We start from the raw sequence: 19,261 nt of genomic DNA, 5'->3' as shown, positions 1-19,261 counted from the left end.
AGTGTTATTAAAGCCTGTGGGCATCACACCTAAAACAGGTTAATGTATTAGCGAGGTCTTAGTCATTTTAATATAGTACATCATGCAAATGAGTGAAATAAAATTTTCGCCAACCAAAAACAACTATAAAAATAAAATCTAAAAGCCAAGTCTCATTCCTATAATGGAACTATAAGAATTAATTTAAGGCTAGCACAACAGATACACTGTCTAAGTTTATGGTACCTTCAGAATTGTGCTGGATGTCAGGAAGTTCAGGGAATTTGTACGTAGGGAAATAAGGGTTTTCTTCAGGAGTGTCTAGGCAGAGGAGCAGGTTTTGGGAGAGAGAATAGAGGAAGATACAAATGGAGAGAATGAACGAATAGGAATCCACACACAATTTAGGCTCCTTGAATTCCGGAACATAAGCTTCACTAGCGATATGAGAGAAATTCACACTGCGTTTAAAAATCCAGTCCTTTTGCCTGAAGTACTGAGACACACCTAAAGAGACCATATCATTTCTTTTCTTTGACAAAGAATTACGTATATATAGGCTCCAGAAAGCAAGAGGCATTTAACACAAAGCGTCAAGTTTTTACCTTTTATAGGCAAAGAATATTAAAGTTTGCTAATAAATAGTATGTAATGAAAACACTATCATAAAATGTTTTGTAAAATAAATCAAACCTTGTGCTGTGGACATTAGAGTCAAGGCAAACAACTGAGGTTTTCATTTTTCCATACCTCTGCCTACCATGAAGGCAGACAGTTTTGTTCGGGACCTGTAGTTGAGCAGTTAACAGCTGTAACATCTGAGAGGCCCACACTGCTGGTGAGGCAGAATCACATATTTTTCACATGTGTGCCTGTATCCCCACATCGGGGCTGCCAGAGCTAGGGCTAAAGGTGAGACACAGCTTGCTGGAGGAAAGGGACATCAGCTTCAGAAAGTAACCAGAGGAATTGGCACTATCCAATCAGAGAGACCTGGCCGTTAACTTCGCCATCCTGACAGAGCTCATCCACCCAACTACAGTGGACTTACTCTTGGCTCCGAAACACAGAACATGAGCATCTCAGTATTTAGAGAGTTTGAAGAGGGGCACCTCTGAACACTGCAGGGGTAATTAACAGTGACCTTCACTGGCATCCACAGCTAATCAGAGAGATTGGCTATTTGTGGCTTAGGCCAACACTGACCGGACGCTTTTTCTTTGCCTGCGTGTGTCATCTGTGCCAGGCAGCCAGACTGGATTTGGCCACAGGGAAGGACAGGATGCTCTGCCTGAGGGAGGTGTGGTACCTTCCCATGGTGCAGCTGCATCCCTGCCCATCAGCTGACTGGCGGCAGAGGCGATGGGAGCTGGAGGGTTATGACCTGCCCGAGCACTGGCCTGGGGCTCCCCCACCATGCGGAGAACCTGCTACCACCCAGCGGGCCCGACTTGGAAGCGCTTCTCTTCCAGCGTGAACGGGCTTTGGACTGTCAGCTCTTGACTGACTCAGGGCTACCTGCCAACGGCTGGCTCCAGATGGGGAAGATTATTTTTCATATTAACACCACCTTACAGGGGGAGAAGGCGTGCTGTTCACAGGCAGAATTTGCAACATCCCTTGGAGGAAGAGAAGCAGGACAGACAGAGACAGGTAGGTGATTGGTCCAAGATCAGATGAGCCCTGGGGAACTGACTCCAGGTCAGAACAGTTTTTAACTCCCGGTTCAGTGCTTTCTCAACCTGCTCTCCTACAAGGCAGTCATGGGCTGACATGGGGAGGTGCCCTTAAAGCTGGAAGCAGATGGAAGTTGGAGCTGCTCGCATCCCAGGCAGGCAGATGCCGGAGCGCAGGAAGCGGGGCCTGTAGCATCCCACAACATCTGGGCAGGACTTCTAAGCTGACCTCAATCCCCCACGTGAGGCGGCACCCAAGTGCTCCCTCCCCCCATTGGCTCTGGAGGTGGCTGCTGGGCTCAGGCAGGCTGGCGCTTAATGAGGTCAAGCCGCAGGGCCAGTCCTGGCATCCTGGCAAAGGGGGTTTATGCCCTCACCACAACAGTCAGCATGGGAGCACAGCAGAGCTTCTACAAGAGCAAACCAGTACCTCTGTTTAGCTTGTGGATCTGCTTAAACATGGTCTTGTACCAGTCTTTGGATCTCTCGGTGTTCTGGAGAAAGAGAAAGGCAAAGAGTAACATGAAACGGAAATCTTGGTACATTTCAGAACTTCTACAATTACAACATCTCAAGTCCAAACTCACGTAATTCTATACATCCTGTGATCCCACACTTAAATCTTTTTTTTAAAAAAATGCAAGACTTTTCAGAAAGAACAGACAAACCAAGAGATTCAGACCTGAATCTGCAGAGTGACATTTGGCCCACAGGACACAGATTTTGACAACAGTGGACGAAGATACACTTCAAAAGGTGTCCATTTTTATAGAACTTTTTAAAACTTCATTTTTACAGAGAATCTCTTTCCATACATAGATGACTAAACTAAAGTAAAACATCCTAGAAACATACACGAGACAAAGAACATTCGCTTATCAGGCCTTGCCTGTCCATCCCAGGTTATTCTGTAGACGTGTGTCTAAGTCACCTCGCATGGGGCCCGATTCAGAATGCACTTGATAAAATGTAATCCATTATAGCAGCCAATGCCAGGCGGTCATCCTAGTCACACAGCTGGGCTCATGTTTGTTTATTTATTTTTTAAGATAAAAATAAACAAGAACAGGGACAGATAGGTGGTTAGACCAGATAGTTTCATTCCCACTTTACAGATGAGGAAAAATGAATCAAAGTGTCCAAACCGAGAAATGGAAGGGCCACCTCATCTATAAAATGGGAACAATATTATTAGCCACCTTGTAAAGTGAATGATGTTTAAATGAGATAATGCACTTGGCAAATGGTGGCTGTGATCACTACTAGTAATAATTCTCATTATTGTTATACAACTATTCTTATATAGGACTGGACAACATTTCTTTGGAGGCTGAGCTACTGCTGTTCAATCAGCCTTCTCCACGGGCACATAATCCTATACACTAGCTCAAGGGAATCACCGAGAAGCACATGGCAGCCCGTGTACTGTTGGGCACGTGGAGAGGAATGGAATTCACCCTAATCCAGTTTCAAAAGTCGGGCTTCCCTGGAATCCCTGAGGGCCTGCAGGAGGCTGGCATGCCTGTACCGGGTGGTGGGCTGGGCAGGCTACCCCAAGACCACTCTGTTCTGAGGCCTCGGCAGGCTGAACCATTCTGTGGTTGTCTTAGTTTCCCTCTCATGCTGGGTGCTGGGCTTGCTCCCATCAGGGGAACTGCGCCCAGAACCCGTGAACAGGGACCCTGAGCCTCACTCTCCCCTGCGCTCTCTAACCCTGGACTAACAATTTCCGAGTCTGTTCCATGGATCAGTAAATAACGTGTCCATGGGTGGGGAGACTGGGAAACTGCCGGCAACATTCTCCTCTTCACACACATCTCAACGCCTCTCAGTTCTGCTGCAGAGAAATCTCCCTGCCCTTGTTCCACGAAGCTTTTCTTCAAGTTCATTCAGCCGTGAAATCCCTTTTCTCACGAGACTCACGGCACCTCTTTGGGGAAAGCTGCTGCACGCGGAGCCCAGGACCAAGGTGGGCTCGGAGGCTGGAGCACAGCGCTCTGAGGCTCTGTGCCCTCAGTGGGCTCAGACAGTGGACAGTGGTGAGGACCCTCCTCACGAGGCCTCTGCAACCCACGGTGGGGCCCACATGCACGCAGGGGTGTACACTTGTCCCTGGCTGAGAGGAGGCCCAGAAAGGACTTAGTTGGGACTCGTACCCGGAGTGGGATGCCCACTTCATCCATGGACACATCGCTCAGGTCCTGAGTGCTCTTAGCCACCCGCCTGCTGTCATCCTTGGCCTTTTTGTCAGTGGACCTGCCAGGAGAGGTGGGTTTTTCCTGGGTTGTTGCCAAGTCCCGTTCTCCCACTCTTCTTTCTGACACAGGATCTGGAAGTGAAAAACAACCGTTAGCTGAAGTTCTTCTGGTGGCTCCAAAGCAAACCTCCCTGCCCCCCCAAAAAACCACCCTCTCAAACAATCCAGCTGGGGGAAGTGTGCTTGCTGATTCTCAATTGGAACGAGTTTCATGTAGAGCAAGGGTCAGCAAACCAGGCCTGGCCACCTGTTTTTGTAAATAAACTTTTATTGGAGTACAGCCACACCCATTCATTTACGAATTATTTATGGCTGCTTTCAAGCTAAAATGGCAAAGTTGAGTAACTGTGACAGAAACCATATGGCCTGCGAAGCCTAAAACATTTACCATCTGGCCCTTTAAAAAATGTGCAGAGGTATACACCGGAGGCTGCAGACATCGAGTGGCTCTGACTGTCAGGGAGCAGGTAAAACCATCAAGAGGTGGCCATTCATTCATTGAAAGTCCTTGTTTCATCTTGGGGAAGTCACTGAACTTTTCTGTGCTCCTGTTTTCTCATCCAAAAATGGGGCTAATCCTTCCACTAGCAAGCTCACAGGGACGCTACGAGAGGACCTAACAAGATAACTCATGCCAAAATGCTCAGAAAGCTCTACATTGCTTAATGCACATTAGAATATTTTAAATTTGATTCAGGATTGGAAGTTACAAAGAGCTAATAAACGTTCCATGTGTGGTCTACAGATTATAAAATTACTCTGTTTAACCTATTATTCCATGTCACTTAGTTATGGGAAGGCATTTACTAAGTCCCTGCCAGGTGCTATGCATTCCCATGCAAAGGAAAGGGAACAGGGCTGGGGAAGGCAGGGAGAGATGGCCTCTTCCATTTAGACACGGTGACTTAGAGGTGACAGTGAGATGTTCATGAAGAAATGCCCTAGAACCCCTAGAAGAAATGCGGGAGCGGAGCCCAGGTGAGAGGCCCCAGCTGGAGTGCAATTTTGGAGCCATCAGCATGAAAGTGATGGCTGAGGTCAAGGAGCTGGAAGAGCTCAGTGGAGGAGGTAAACGAGAGTCAAGGGCTGAACGCATGCACCAAGGACTGTCGCAGTCTTGGGCTCCCCAGAAGATGCAGGAGTCGCCAGAGGGGTAGGAGATGAACCACAGGCACAGTGAGGTGCCAGTGAAACCAGAAGACAATGCCAAGAAGTGGGTGGTTAAATACGTCAAAAAATAAGTTTAAAAACCTCAAAACAGAAATTGAAGCAGAGGAGGAGGCATAGATTAGGCAAACGAAGAGTCACAGGATTGCTCTGAGGGAGTAATTTTGGGAGGGCAGTGGGGGTAGATGCCAGATCGCAGGAAAAGAAATGAATATAAAAGCAGGAAGTGGGGTAGTAAGTAGGGAGGTGGGCATGGAAGAACTATGCCAACCAGAGAGGTCACAAGATTCGGGGGCAGACGGTCCAAGCCAGGGGAGTCTACAGGCCTATGGTGAAGCCTGCGGTGAGGCTGTGGGGACGGAGATGTGCCCTGGAGATGAATAAATGCTCAACAGGCATCTGTTCACTGCTTGAGGAGGAGGTTCTCATCTTTGAGAAAGGAAAAGGTTCGAGTGCTAGCTGGAGGAACCCGAGGGTGCAGGCAACGTTGTGCTGAAGATGGAGCTGTCGTGTGTGGAGGCTGGGGGGAGGGGCAACACATTCATGGGCACCCTCAGGGTTTGCTCCATGGAGTGACTCTGCCTGGATGTCACACTAACTTCCGAAATGCAGATTTATTCTGTGGTCATAGGACGATTTCTTTCTTTCTTTCTTTTTTTTTTTTTAATATATTTTTATTGATTTCAGAGAGGACGGGAGAGGGAGAGAGAGATAGAAACATTAATGATGAGAGAGAATCATTGACTGGCTGCCTCCTGCACGCCGCCAACTGGGGATCGAGCCCGCAACCTGGGCATGTGCCCTTGACTGGAATTGAACACGGGGGACCCTTCAGTCCACAGGCCAACGCTCTATCCACTGAGCCAAACCAGCCAGGGCCATAGGACGTTTTCTAAACATTCTGTGGGAGACTTGGTTCAGGGAGCCCTTCAGAAAACCTGATCCCGGTGTCATCACCACGAGCTTTAAAGGATGTCAAGACCAGACTGTTCCATAGAATGGGTTCTATCACTCCCAGGAAATTCCAACAGGAGGCCAGGGACTTGGCAGGAAGCATGGGACATGTCAGGGGATTTCAAGTTACCAGAGCCTACCCTTCACACGGCTCAGCTGAGCATTCTCCTCCCCCCTGGAAAGGCTTGCCTAAGTGGGATCAAGATTTTGAGCTCTGGCCCTGGCTCAGTTGGCTGGGCTCGTCCCATAAACCAGGAGGTTGCTGGTTTGATTCCTAGTCAGGGCACATGCCTAGGTATTGGGCTTGATCCCCAGTACGGGATGTGCAGGAGGCAGCCAATCAATGTTTCACTCACATCTATGTTTCTCTCTCCCTCTCCCTTCCTCTCTCCCTCTAAATATCAATTAAAAATTTTTAAAAATAAAGATTTCAAGCTCTGTCTCGCTGGTGTTTGGAGGTCTCATACTCCTCACTCTTCAATGTCATTTCTTTAAAAGAAGATCGCATCTATGCCATTCTCAGGGTTTTGGGGTCCAGGGAATTAAAAAAATTTTTTTTTATGGCAGGTGGCTCTAACAGCACTTAACTGTAAAACCCAGGCTGACTGCCCATGGATTTGTTCCAAAGCTGCCAGAGTCCTTTTGATCTACAAAAATTAGCCCCGAATTATCGTTTTTTAGAAGCTTGTGATCATGTGACTCATGACTGAGTGGATTTCAATATACGGAGAGCGGAACTGCAGCCTCTGAAGGAAAACTGCTTCTTTACAGAGTGAAAACCCAAAGTGACACTTCACTGTCACCCAGGTGACGTGCAGGTTGCAGTGAGGGCTTCTGCTACGTCTCACTAGGCAGCTACCTACGCCTCCCGCTCTGGAGCAGTTCCTTCCAGTTTCATACTGTGCTTTCAAAAGCAAGATCCTGGAATGAGCCACTAAGTAAACAATGGTGCCGGCAACCTGAGACCAGGCCTCTCTCTTTGCGAGGGTGGGAAAGCTTTGTGACTGAGGTTACAGCCTGCTGACACTTCTCTTGGGGAAGCGCCCCTCTGTCCTAGCCCCTTCTCCTGTCCGTCCACCCAGGGTACCATGAGCCCCAGGGGCTCTTTCCCACAGGTGAACCTCACTGAGCAAGAAGCCCCCGAGGGGGGCTGGCAAGTGCCATCCCCGCAGGTGAGATGGCAGAGCCTCCTTACTCCAGGCACAGGGTGGAGTTCCAGGCCTGCCGCCCTGTCCGCTGGGAGCTCTGAACACAATGGTGCTTCTTTTTAAACCAAAACTAATGTTTAGTGAACTAGGGATGTACCACTCTCTGAACCCCACGAGTGGATCTGTCCTCAAACCCAAAGAGGACAGAGCACGAGGCTTCTTTCAAAGCCGGGGAGTGGCTCGGGCCTGGTGGCATGGTAGACAAGCCCTGACATTTACATAGCACTTTGCAGTGTGCAGAGAATACCCCAAAGCCTCCTGCGGCACACACAATCCTGCAGAGGCAAGGACTGTCACCCCACTTCCCACATGAGGAAACTGGCTCAGAGAGGTGAAGTCACTTACCCAGGGACAAACAGCCATAAGAGGGATGAGCCAGGACCAAACTCTGGGTCTAACTTGTGTTTGGGTGCCTTTTAAAAATCGATTCCACTGCTCCTTTCAATCTCCCAGAGGCAGGAAGGAGCCCACAGGGGCTACCTTGCCTCCCCCCACGGCGAGCCACCCTGCTCTCAGCAACCTGGGCTGGGGCCACAGAATGGCACCTTGAGGAGGGGGCAGCGAAGGGCACCTTATGCTCAACCACAGCCTGTCCTGGCTCCACAGCCAAGTCCTGATAAAGCTGAGAGGGTGTGAGAACCCCATGTCCTGCCCACCGGGCTTTCCACGAAGCCCAAGGACAGCAGTGGGACGAAGCAACACAGGAATCAGGGAGCAGCGGCTCAGAAAGCGGTGGCTTTTGCTATCCACCAAATCAGGGACTTTTCACACCGGAGTTCAAGACTATCTGCAAACGACCACAGGCGTGTGTTTTCACACGCGTGGCTTGTCTGGATAATGAATCTACCGCCTTCACAGATCCCCAGATGGGGCCATGACCAACACAAGGTTACAGCCATCACACAAGCTGTGAGGGCAGCACTCCTCCCTGTCATGGCTTCAGAGCCTACTCAGCGCTCAACACAAAGTAGACACTCAGTCAAATGACAAGTAAATCAAGGGAGGCACCTACTGAAAACAGTGACTCTCACCCATCATGCACTTAGTGAATGCCAAGGCTCGTACGAGCTGTTTATAAGCAGAACATCTGACAGGTAAGAAACTGATTCGTTGTTTAGTAAGTGATAGAACCAGGATTCAAAGCAGGGTGACTACAGAAGCCACGGAAATGGGTTTCCCCACAATTTCCACCAACATGTGTGTTCGGAATATCCTGTTCTTACCCATCAGGACACATCTATTAGTTTGGGTCACTTGTCTGGTTGGCCCCCCCAGCCTTCAAGCTGCAGGGAGGCATGAACCACACCTGGTTTCATCATCCAGCCAACCACCATCGAACAGAGTCCTTCCCCCCACCCACCCCCAACACACACACCAGGAGAGCTCATAAGACTGTGCTGACGGAACATCAGGTGGTGACCAGAAACCAGCTTTAACACGGACAGGTGCTAACGTGTAAATAAATATTTCTCACCTACCTGACAGGCTACTGAGTCGTTTCTGCTGTTCTGTGATAAAAGAAAAAACACACAGTGTGAGATTTACAAAGACGTGGTGAAACCGAGACATCCGGGCACAACTCGTTAGGATCCCAGTATCTGTGTCCTCACTGTCCTCTGGGTTTAGATGCTAAAACACTGTGCATCCAGTGAAAGCAGCGTGTTGACGCGGCCCTGTCATCCAAGTGTGGTATCTCATCCCCCTGCCCCTGGGTCTGCACCAGGACTCAGGCACTGTTACTGTTGTTCTGGGTGTTTACATCGTATCTCAGGATAATCTGGTCACGGAAGGAGACCCTCCACCTCCACTGGTTTCAAGGGAGCAGGACTTTGTACAACCCAGTCTTGGTACCTTCTGAGGAGAAGTCATTGTAATGGTAACCATAGCAGCTACTACCTCCTGAGCGCTTGCAGATGCCAGGCATTGTCTTAAGAGCTTTTCTACAGGTTAATGCTTTTAATCTTTGCAACAACCCTAGCAGGTAGGTCAGGGTGGTCAAGACACTCTCAATGAGGGGCAAAAACTACCCAAGAAGACACTGAAAACCAGGACTGGTCTAAAACCTGGAATCTCCTTATCTCCAGTCCAAGGATCTTTCCAACTCTAATCACCAGGTCCCTTTCCTTAACACTGAGGTCTATGGTTCTCACCCTCCTGGGCATTGTGAGGAAGGAGTCAACCTCTCGTTTGGAGAGTCCTGTGTGGACGTGCTACGGCATACGGACAAAAATGACCTCTACCTTCCACAGCTGCTAAATATAAAGCAGCCACACAGATAAACACAGAACGCCTGCCAGCCATGGGTGCTGCCATTATCCCCCGTGGTTGTGTCCCCACCCTCCCCGCAGAATCAGCGTGGGCAAGAAGTAAAGAGAGCCCGCAGCTGGTGGAAGCAGCCCTGTCCACCTCGGGCCCGTGGACGAGGCTCACTCACTCGGCTGGACAACAGAGGCCAGCAGAGCTTGAAGCACCGCGCTGCCAGCCACACTGACCAGTCATCACCTCCATTTCCTCATCTGTTAAATCAAAGCGCTCACTGGGTCCATGGATCCCGAACTCTGGTCTCCAAGCCAGGGGCAAGCTCTTCCCCAGCAGGCAAAAGCCAAGTTATCCTGTTTAAAACGCTATGTTGTTCCCACTTCTCAAGTGTGAAAGGCCCTTCTTTCCTGGAATGACATGCGATGAGGATAACAGCAATTGTCTTTCAGGGGTGTTATTTAGCAAAGTTAGAAAGTAGCAACTCTAGGGTGGTCCCCAGACGGTTTCATTTGACAGAAGTTTGGAGACCAAAGAGCTCTTGATCTCCAGTGTGGTCCATGGACCAGCAGCACCAACACGCCCTGCGAGCTGCTGAAAAATGCAGAACCTCAGCCCTGCTTCAGAGCTCCTGAATCTGCATCTGCATCTGCAAATCAAGAAGACCCCCTCCCCCCAGAGTCTAGGCACAATCAAGACTGCGGAGCTTTGCCCTGGCCGGGAGCTCAGTTGGTTAGAGCATTGTTCCGATACATGGAGGTTGTGGGTTTGATCCCTGGTCAGGGCATATACAAGGGTCAACCAATGAATGCATAAATAAATGGAACATCAAATCGATGTCTCTCTCTCTCTCTCTCTCTCTCAAATCAAGTAAACATTTTTAAAAACTTAAAAACAAAACAAAACACTGAGAAGCTTGGAGCTACGGAACCCATGCATCTCTTTCAGTCCTGGGAGTTTTCAGATTCCAGTCCTCCTACCAGACTGATCATAAGCAATCTGCCCTCAGACACATGTAAAGCGAAGTCTCAGGAGAGGAGCAAGGGCTGTGTGGTGCATGACCTTCCGAGCCAGGCCAGACTGCGGTGCCCTCCATCTGCTTGCAGCGAAGGGAGCTGGCTGCGAGAGAGGGGGCTATTGTCACACCATCCCCAGGGCCAGTCTAGGCAGGAAAAAAGGGAACCTTTCTTAGGATGACTAAACTAGAATCCCAGAAGTGGAGTAAAGTTATCATTCCCTCAGGAGACTTTGCAATAGTTAAGAAACTTTTTACGGGTATTATCTATGATGCAAAGCAGAGCAGCCAGGCTGGGTCAATTCCAAAGCAAAGCCAAAAATGCTTGACCTACACCCCACTGACGAGCAGTCCAGCGAGGCGCGGCCAGCGAGGCGCTTCCATTCTCCTGGTCTCTTCCTGCCGCACCTCCTTGGGGACATATGGTTTGCTCTTTATAGGAAGCGACTTTTCATTAAAAAACAAAACAAAACACAAATATACGTGTATCCTTTTCTGAAGGATGTGGGCTGCAGGCTGCACAACTCTGATTTTAAACCCAGGGGCAGGGCTTGGACAAAAGAGAAATTTAGAACCAATGACATCTGGGCAAATAAGAAGAATCCGTTTGTTCAGGAGAGGAACAAAAAGGAAGAACGGGCATGTCTGTGCCCAAAGACGTCTCACTCGGTGTCAGAGGACTTGGCAGAAGTAACTGACATTACACTTGGCATTTCCCAAAACCCAAGTTGCCTTGGGAATAAATCCCATTTTTAGAGAAACTGCTTTTCCTTCTGGGAACTCACTTGCTTCTATTTGACTGGATTTTTTAAAAAGATGAGTCATAAAGAAGTTCATAGAGAACCAAAATTTCACTTTGTCTTGCATTACGGACACTTTCTGGGCAGGGAAAGCTGCTGCCGAGAGGAGAATGGGCTCTTACATAATTTAGTGTGTGGGGGGGTGGGAGCACTTTTTATTTTTTGAAGAACACAGATTCATGGGTGAAAATTAATATGGGAGCCACCCAGAGTGAAAAAAATAAAATTACTAAAATAACTAAGATTGGAGTGGGAAGATTTTCAGTGAGAGAAAATGTTTCATTCATCTGTTTTTTAAGTTAGAAGCAGGAAACAGAAAACTCCATTTAATATGGAGAACAATTAAAAATAGATTTCAGCCTCTCATTCTCATCCAAGTTAAGGCAGAGAGAGAGGCGGAGGGGAGGGAAACTATGAAGTAGGCAAGCAGGGAGTCAGGAAAGGAAGATTTGGTACCGAGCTTTGAGCTCTGAATAATATAATAAAACCTCCCTCAGAAACACCCAGAAAGATGGAAAAGTTTACATTTCACAGTGCAAAGACCTGTGGGGACCGGGAAGCGCATCCCTCTATTGAATTCCAAAACCGAAACATTTGGATTTAGAAACATCTTCTGGAATCTCAAAGCAGAGGGTCAACATATGAATTATCACCTCAAAGCACTTCTGCTTCCCCACGATGCCTTGCAAAGAAGGGGAAGAACCAGCCTGAGGAACTGCAGGAAGCACACAGGAACCCCCCGGCCGAGCTGCCTGGGGTCACACAGCCACGCAGTCCCCACAGGGGGTGCTGAAAGGTGGCCCAGTGTGCCGACTGCTGGCAAGAATGGAGGCTGGTGAGACACTGAGAGGTTCAGTAGCCTCTGTGTCAGAGGCAGAAAAACATGTTTGACATTTTAGAAAATATTCCATAACTAGGTTTTTTTACAGTTTGGTGCTCAAGATGTCTCTTTCTAGAGAAATGATGTCAGAGCTCAATGATTCAGGGCACTTCTGAAAAGAGGGATCACTGCACCTAGAGTTTCCAAGCAAAGCTGTGATGAGAATTCTCACGATGAGGAATGAAGGGGCCCAGACTTTCCCTTTCTGCCTCTTTTTTCTTTTTGGTGCCACCCTCTGAAGACACTGTGAACACCCAAGGTGTGGAACACACACTGCAGAAGCTTACTTATTCTGATACCAGACGTCACCCCAAATCAGAGGTCTGTCCGCTACGATATACTTGGTGGGTCGTGGGAGGAAACTGGGGCCAATGTCCTCGGAGACGAATGAGATTTGTGAAAATTCGCGTGGGAAGGCAGACTTACTGTCCCGGGGTCACGGAACAGTGAGCGGAGGGGGAGGTGAGCAGGGAAGCTCCCTTACCTCGGTTGTGTTGCAAGAGCACAATAGTGGGATTGACAATGGTCGTGGAGGGGTAGGCAGAGGATGGCTTGCTGACTGGTGCAAAGGTTTGGGAATCAGTTCTAACACGAGATGAAGAAACTTCATTTAGCAGAGGACTTGAATCCTGAAAAAGGACAAACATAATTGTCAGTACACAAAACCTAGAGCTAATGCTTTTTAAAAAGAAAATTAAGGCTGTACAAGGACCTTAATTAGAAAAAGAAATGTAATCAATGAAACGTCATTGATTCCAGTTAGAAGCTTAATCTGGAATGCTTATTCTCTTCGCTGGTATTAGTAAGGGGCGAGAGGGAAGATAATGTTACTGGAAGTCGCAGCAACATTATTCATTATTTTCACCTGGTAAGAAACGTGGATCAATCCAGTTACTGAAAAAGCAAATTCAAATCAAAGTAGAGAAAAACATGCAAAACTCATGCAATTCCAAATGCGGTCCGAGCACGAGAGCTGGTTTAATAGGGAAAAATCAGGAAAGTTTAGTACACTGTTTACAGAAACATGAGACGATGTGAGATAAGAAGCCATAGGTGTAAGAGTAGAAAGGGTTAAGTACTGGTACTCTTGGAAAGCTATTCTTGTCATCCACATCACTGAACACCTTGCTAGCACTTGCTGCTGAGATTCAGATATTATCCTGTCCTACAGCGGCGCTTTTTCACTCCAATATCGACTGACAAAGATCTCTGAAGACTTGCGAAAATCCTGACTTTTAAAAACCTGAGGCTCTCAGCCAGAAATACCAATAAAATTATTATTCCTCCCATTACAATTTGCACGATGGGAATAAGGGCAGTCTTTTTAAAGACAAGAAAAATAAGACTTCGAAACGTAGCAAGGATATGTAAACAGTTTCCTCTATCACACCTATACATTTAGCAATGTTTCTATTTTAGAATTTATAGACCCTAAAGCCAGAATATCATTCTTAAAGGGTTTGAAGAACAAGACTTTGTTACTGTCTAGAACAGTGATGGCGAACCTTTTGAGCTCGGCGTGTCAGCATTTTGAAAAACCCTCACTTAACTCTGGTGCCGTGTCACATATAGAAATTTTTTGATATTTGCAACCATAGTAAAACAAAGACTTATATTTTTGATATTTATTTTATATATTTAAATGCCATTTAACAAAGAAAAATCAACCCAAAAATGAGTGTCATAGGTTCGCCATCACTGGTCTAGAAAACAGCATGGCATAAAAGCAATTCGTATGCTCCATCAGAGAGCATGGCTCTGTAAGTACCTGCAGGACTAGAGACACGGCCCCATCCTCTTCCTTCCATCCCCTACCCTAGCACAATGCCCTGCAGACAGCAGGGGCTCAGTAGTAAAATGCCACATGAATGACAGCAGCCACCTACCAACAAAGGTGCTTCTGAACAACTTGTCTTGAAAAGAACATAAAGTTCAGGAGAGGATGTGAGTGTCAGGACCCCGGACAGCTCCCGACACACAGTAGGGGCGGCTTCCTGGAACCCACCGGCTTGGTCAGTCCACTTCTGAAAGGGCCCCAATGTCAGAGCTGCTACTTAGGAGTGGCAGCTCAGGTTAGTGAATGAAACTTCCCCCCAAGACTTGAGGCACAATATGGTCTTGTACAAAAGTGCCTCGTCTTAATTTTTCATTTAAAAAGTGGGAAAACAATTACACCATCCTATTTACTTCCAAAGTGATATAACACAAATAAATGACATATCCATGAAAACTGCCCTAATGCAGCCAAGCAACACAAGAGTCGGGCACACAGCTTTCTGAAGTGTGCATACTGCCCATGAGGCCTGGAAGGACCATGTGAGCATTACCCATTTTATAAACTTCACTCTGTGGCACAAGTCTGGTTACTGACTAGATTCAGAACCTGGACTAATTAACGTGAATGGCTGCAGATGGAGCAGGTATCAATGATGGCTTGGCCGCCATCCACGGGGATCTGCTCTGCTTGACGAACCCCATTCAGGGGAGGAACCCAACAGTTGCCCTTTTCACCTTCTACTTCATTACCTGGGCCAAACTAGAAGTTATCAGGCCAACTGAAGTCTCCTGGGAAGTCTATACGTCAGTGGGGTTTGAGAAACTGAGGACACTGTCCCAACTCACCTGTCCTGGTCTACCTGAACAAACTCAACATGAACACCTAGAGCTCCTCAACCGAACTGCTCACCATGCATGTGAGCACACTGAAAACGCTGCTCTAGAGACACATTCTATGCCAAAGGGAAGAGCACCTGTATTCTCCAAAACAAGGGCAGCTGCTAAATTCACCTGTAAGTTGAGCTAGGGTAAGGTGAGTGCAGCAGGGAACAATTTAGCATTTTCCTCCACCTGGGCTGAGTTGTAGAGGTCAAATTAGGCCATCCAAGCCCCCGGGCCACGTTTGACAGCGTCCTGACCTAACCCACTGAGCTGCATCTAGAGTTTTGAGAAGGGTCCCAGCATTGTATCTGATATCTCACTGTAATTTCTCTTAAAAGCCTCCCTCCCCCAAAAGTTTCCCTCCTGCTTGATGAAACTGCATGAATCGCTTCAGTTTAATGAGCCACTTGAGCCTGATTTGGAGGCATACAAGGGATGCCAGTGAACATTAGTCCCATCAGCCAATTGCATGGCCCTACATCTCAAAATGTGGCCCATGCACCCTCAGCATCAGAATCCCCCAGGATGCACATTACCACGTAGTTTGAGTCCTAGATCCCTCCCCAGACCCACTTGATTAAAATCTCCAGGAGTATAACCTGGAGAGGACGATTTAAATGCATTTTCCTGCCGCTCAATGAGCCACGTACTCTGAGCTTGAGAACACAGCTCAGATGAACTCTCTAAGAGCAGGGGATGTGCCTTGTTCGTAGAGAATTGAGAATAATGCCCAGAACACGGTGGGGATTCAATGAAGTCTTTCTCTTGGGCTTTCCCCCCTGGCTTGGGGGCCTGTCCCTCACAGGATGGGCCCTTTAACTTCATGACCAGTGAGGCGCTGTTTTGCCACAAAGGCCTTGGGAGCCACTACTCAGGGTCCCCAGCAATTATCTGCCTGTTGAGGAAATAGTCCTAACATTCATACAAGGCTTTTATACCCATTTGCTCAATCATATTCAACTCTTTTTTTTTTTTTAACCTAGGCTCTGCCATGGCTGTGGACACGAGTTTGTTTACTTGCTAAATCCACACAAGAGTGACTCTCTTCCTCCCCTGCTCCCTGGTGGAGAAACGGCTGTTGGTTTTTCCACCTGATTTGTAGCTTTCCTCAGCTCTCAACAGTACACCTGCCTGCCTGTGGCGAGCACACCTAGCCAGAGGCAAGGCCACAGAGGCTGTTTTCTCGGCGGAGAACCAAGTTCCTTCAGGAAGATGTGCATTCCGAACAGGACAGCGAGGAAGAGGGAGGGAGACCGTGAGCAGCGGTGAGAGCCCGGGACACACGGAGGCATGCACTCGGGACAGCAGACCCGGCTCCAGCCATCACGCAAGCACAGGCAGCCAGCACTCCCTCGGACTTAGTACTCCAGTGAGAAGGGCTTTTACTGCCAGGGCAGACATTCAGGAAAGCCGTGAGGAAGGGACCCCAGCAAGCTTACGGTACTTGAAACAGCTCCCGTGAGGTCAGGCTCCGAGACGCTGTGCAGGCCCTCCGGGACTGGGGGGACCAGCGGAGGCGGTGGTGAGAAGGATGGTGGTGTCTGGCTAACGGGGGAGTGGGGGCTCGGAGCGCTGGCTGGCGGGCTGTGGTGGGGCCGCCTCTGCAGATGAGGGGGAATGAAATCATCTAGAGTCGGGAAGGTCAGAGGTGAGCCGGCAGGGGCGGCCGCCGGGACTGGGGGGCCCAGTGGCCCCCGAGGTGCTGGAGGTCTGGCAGTGCCTTCTTGCCCTCTGTCAGTATTAACCAGGTAGAGAGGGACAACTATGACCTCAGGCTGGGCTGGGCTGGAGGAAGTGGCGTCCTGTAGGAAATAAGGGGTCGTTACGCAAAGGGGGACGGCAGCAGGGGAGAAGGAATTCCATATTTAAACAGTTGAGCGTGGACATGCAATGATGTACTCTGAGAACTATTTAATCGGTGCCCTTTGCTCAGGGTGCATGAGACAGTCGGTGCTAGCCAGCTGGCCTCCTGACACTCTATGACACAGAGGGAACCCCATCCAACTTTACTTTCCATCCATCTATTTTTGAATCCTTTTAACACTTTAGGAGAGAGAAAGAGAGAGAACAGGCAGGCAAGCTGTGTTTAACCCCCAGAGCCGCTTGCGGAGCCTGAAAGCTTGGGAGTAAATACAATTTCTTTGGCACTTGTTATAAAACATAAACGCCGTGTCCCACCGAATTATCAGGCTACGTATTCCACACTCTGGCGTACTTACATATTCACAGGAAAGACAGACAGGGAGACAGAAAGGACTGTGCTGAGATGTTTAGAGAATTCGGGATTCAAGCTGCAGCGGTATTAACGAGGACAGGGAGGGGAGGGCAGCCCGGAACACAAACGAGCTCTCACATGAGTTCCAAAGAGACGGAGCAGACACACAAACATTCCTAGTTCCTTGCCTTGGCTGGATAACACGGCTGCAAAAGGTAAGGTTCTTTTCTCCTCCGGTTTTCGGGATCAGAGGTAACCTGGGGGCCTAGCACAGGTGGTCCCACTGCATCTGGGAACGAAGGCCGAGTCCCCAGGGAAGGACTCTCGCCACGGTTACCAGCATCTTTACGGGGGTCAAAGAATAGCTTGGAAGAGTGAGGAGGAGCAGAGCGTGGCCTTCCCGTGCCCGCTGAGCAGGAGACAATGCTGGGAGCCAGTGCTCGAGTGCCTTGGGCTGGGTCACGTGCAACACGAGAGCAGCTTTCCGATGCCACCGGGCAAATGTTACTGGCTAAACAAGGTACATATAAGCTGCTGACCTTTTTATTCCCAACTGCCTTATGACGTGGGTTAGAGCTCACATTCCCACTATAAACTGTCCTGGTGGCTGCACAGTGGCGCTGGGGTTGGGATGAAGCACTGGGGGACGTGGATCCTGGAAGCGAGGGCCCAGGACACAACACACCTTTGGGAGCTGATCTGGCTGCCAGGGGGACAGAGACAGGCTGGGGTGGTGAGGGGCTCTGCTGGCTGGGGGTGCCGGGTGGGGCGTAAGGCTTTGGTGAGCTCCGGTACAGCGAGTCCTTGGAGGCACCGTGGAGGGCGGGGGGCTGCCATGCAAAGTGGCCCACTTTAGGGAGAGGAGGGCGTGGGGGAGAGAGAACCTTTAGTATGATTTTCAAGACACAATATTAAGACAGAGAAAAAAGAGAGAGGAGGGGAAATGGAAAGAAGGACGACCATTAGAAACAGCAGCATAACATGATCTGAAGGAAAAAACAAATCTAGACAAGTTTTTAAGCAAATCCTCAGCGGAGACTCTCATGGAGTCTACATCTCTCTCTGGGTCAAGCCGAGGACCGACTCACTCACCTGGAGGGGCAGGCCCGACCCCTCACCCGCAGGAGGGAGCTCAGCCAGGAGAGCCCCGCGCCGAGCCTATGTTGACGCCGATCCATGGCTGACCTGCACTCTTAGACCTCCTGACTGAAGAAGGGTGCCCAGGGGCTAAGCCAGGGGAGGAAGCCCCAGGCCCCCAATTACTACACCTCCTCTCCTCAAAGATTCTCCTCTTTATGCTTTTGCCTTTAAAAGTTTAAGTTCACTGAAACCCTCAAGGGTCTTTCATGCTTTTCCCTCAGGAAACGGAGACTGGGAAGAGCCATCCTTATTTGTGCTCCCAGGAGACAGAGGTCTAACGGAATCCCTGAGCTCTAGCACTCACTTCCATAGCAGAACAAACTACAGCTCCCCAAGAAGAGAGCGCTAAGGGCTTAGCACCCACATGTGCTCTCTCCTCGCAGGAAACAAGTCGATGGAACTAATTATTAGAAGGAAGACAGGCGTGGGCTGAAAAGCACGTAATCTCCAATTTTTGACGTACATGGAACAAAGGGATCAGACAATGAAGCACTCGATTCGCCTAACAGATTGGGCTGTACCTGGTTTATCAAAGTCCAGCCATTCCCTCCCAGCCCACTAGGAGGCAGTGCATTCTGGAGGGATGTGATCAGCCCCAGGGCTCCTGGCTTCAGAGCTAGAAAGCTGCAGGTCACATCTCACTCCCTCTCCCTCCACATGACTCCTCCTTGGGGCTCAGTGGAGCAGAAGGGCAGGAAATGGGGTAAATCTCCAGACTGATCCTCATGTCAGTGAGAGCCATCTGTCAACCTGTGGCTCACCTGGGAATTAGACCATAAGATGCGCAGTTTATTTTCCTAGTGTTGAATGGCTGAATGTCTGTGTCCCCCCAAATTCATGTGCTGAGCCCCTAACCCTAAGTAATAACTTTTAAAGGTGGGCCTTTAGGAGGCACTTAGGATTAGATAAGGTCATGAGGGTGGGCCCCCATGATGTGGATTAGTGTCCTTATAAGAAAAGGAAGTGACCAGAGCTCGCTCGTTCGTTCTCTCTCTCTCTCTCTCTCTCTCCCCCTCCCTCCCTCCCTCCCCCCACCATGTGAGGACATAGTGAGAA

At 49.0% G+C, this 19,261-nt stretch overlaps 1 protein-coding gene across 1 annotated transcript in view; it reads right to left on the bottom strand.

The window, feature by feature from the left end:
- The window catches only part of SORBS1 (sorbin and SH3 domain containing 1), a 211,022-nt gene that overhangs the window by 69,218 nt on the left and 122,543 nt on the right, over positions 1 to 19,261 (bottom strand). The window contains exons 9-14 of the mRNA XM_023754890.1: positions 16,290 to 16,652; positions 12,677 to 12,821; positions 8,720 to 8,749; positions 3,812 to 3,984; positions 2,086 to 2,149; positions 226 to 300 (exon numbers count right to left, since the gene is read on the bottom strand). Coding sequence (XP_023610658.1) covers positions 226 to 300; positions 2,086 to 2,149; positions 3,812 to 3,984; positions 8,720 to 8,749; positions 12,677 to 12,821; positions 16,290 to 16,652 — 850 coding nt within the window. The remainder of the gene's footprint in view (positions 1 to 225; positions 301 to 2,085; positions 2,150 to 3,811; positions 3,985 to 8,719; positions 8,750 to 12,676; positions 12,822 to 16,289; positions 16,653 to 19,261) is intronic.

The sequence above is a fragment of the Myotis lucifugus genome, unplaced genomic scaffold, assembly GCF_000147115.1.
Source record: "Myotis lucifugus unplaced genomic scaffold, Myoluc2.0 scaffold_66, whole genome shotgun sequence".
Lineage (NCBI taxonomy): Eukaryota > Metazoa > Chordata > Mammalia > Chiroptera > Vespertilionidae > Myotis > Myotis lucifugus.
Note: the sequence above shows the minus strand (reverse complement) of the source record. Positions and strands in the feature narration are given on the sequence as shown.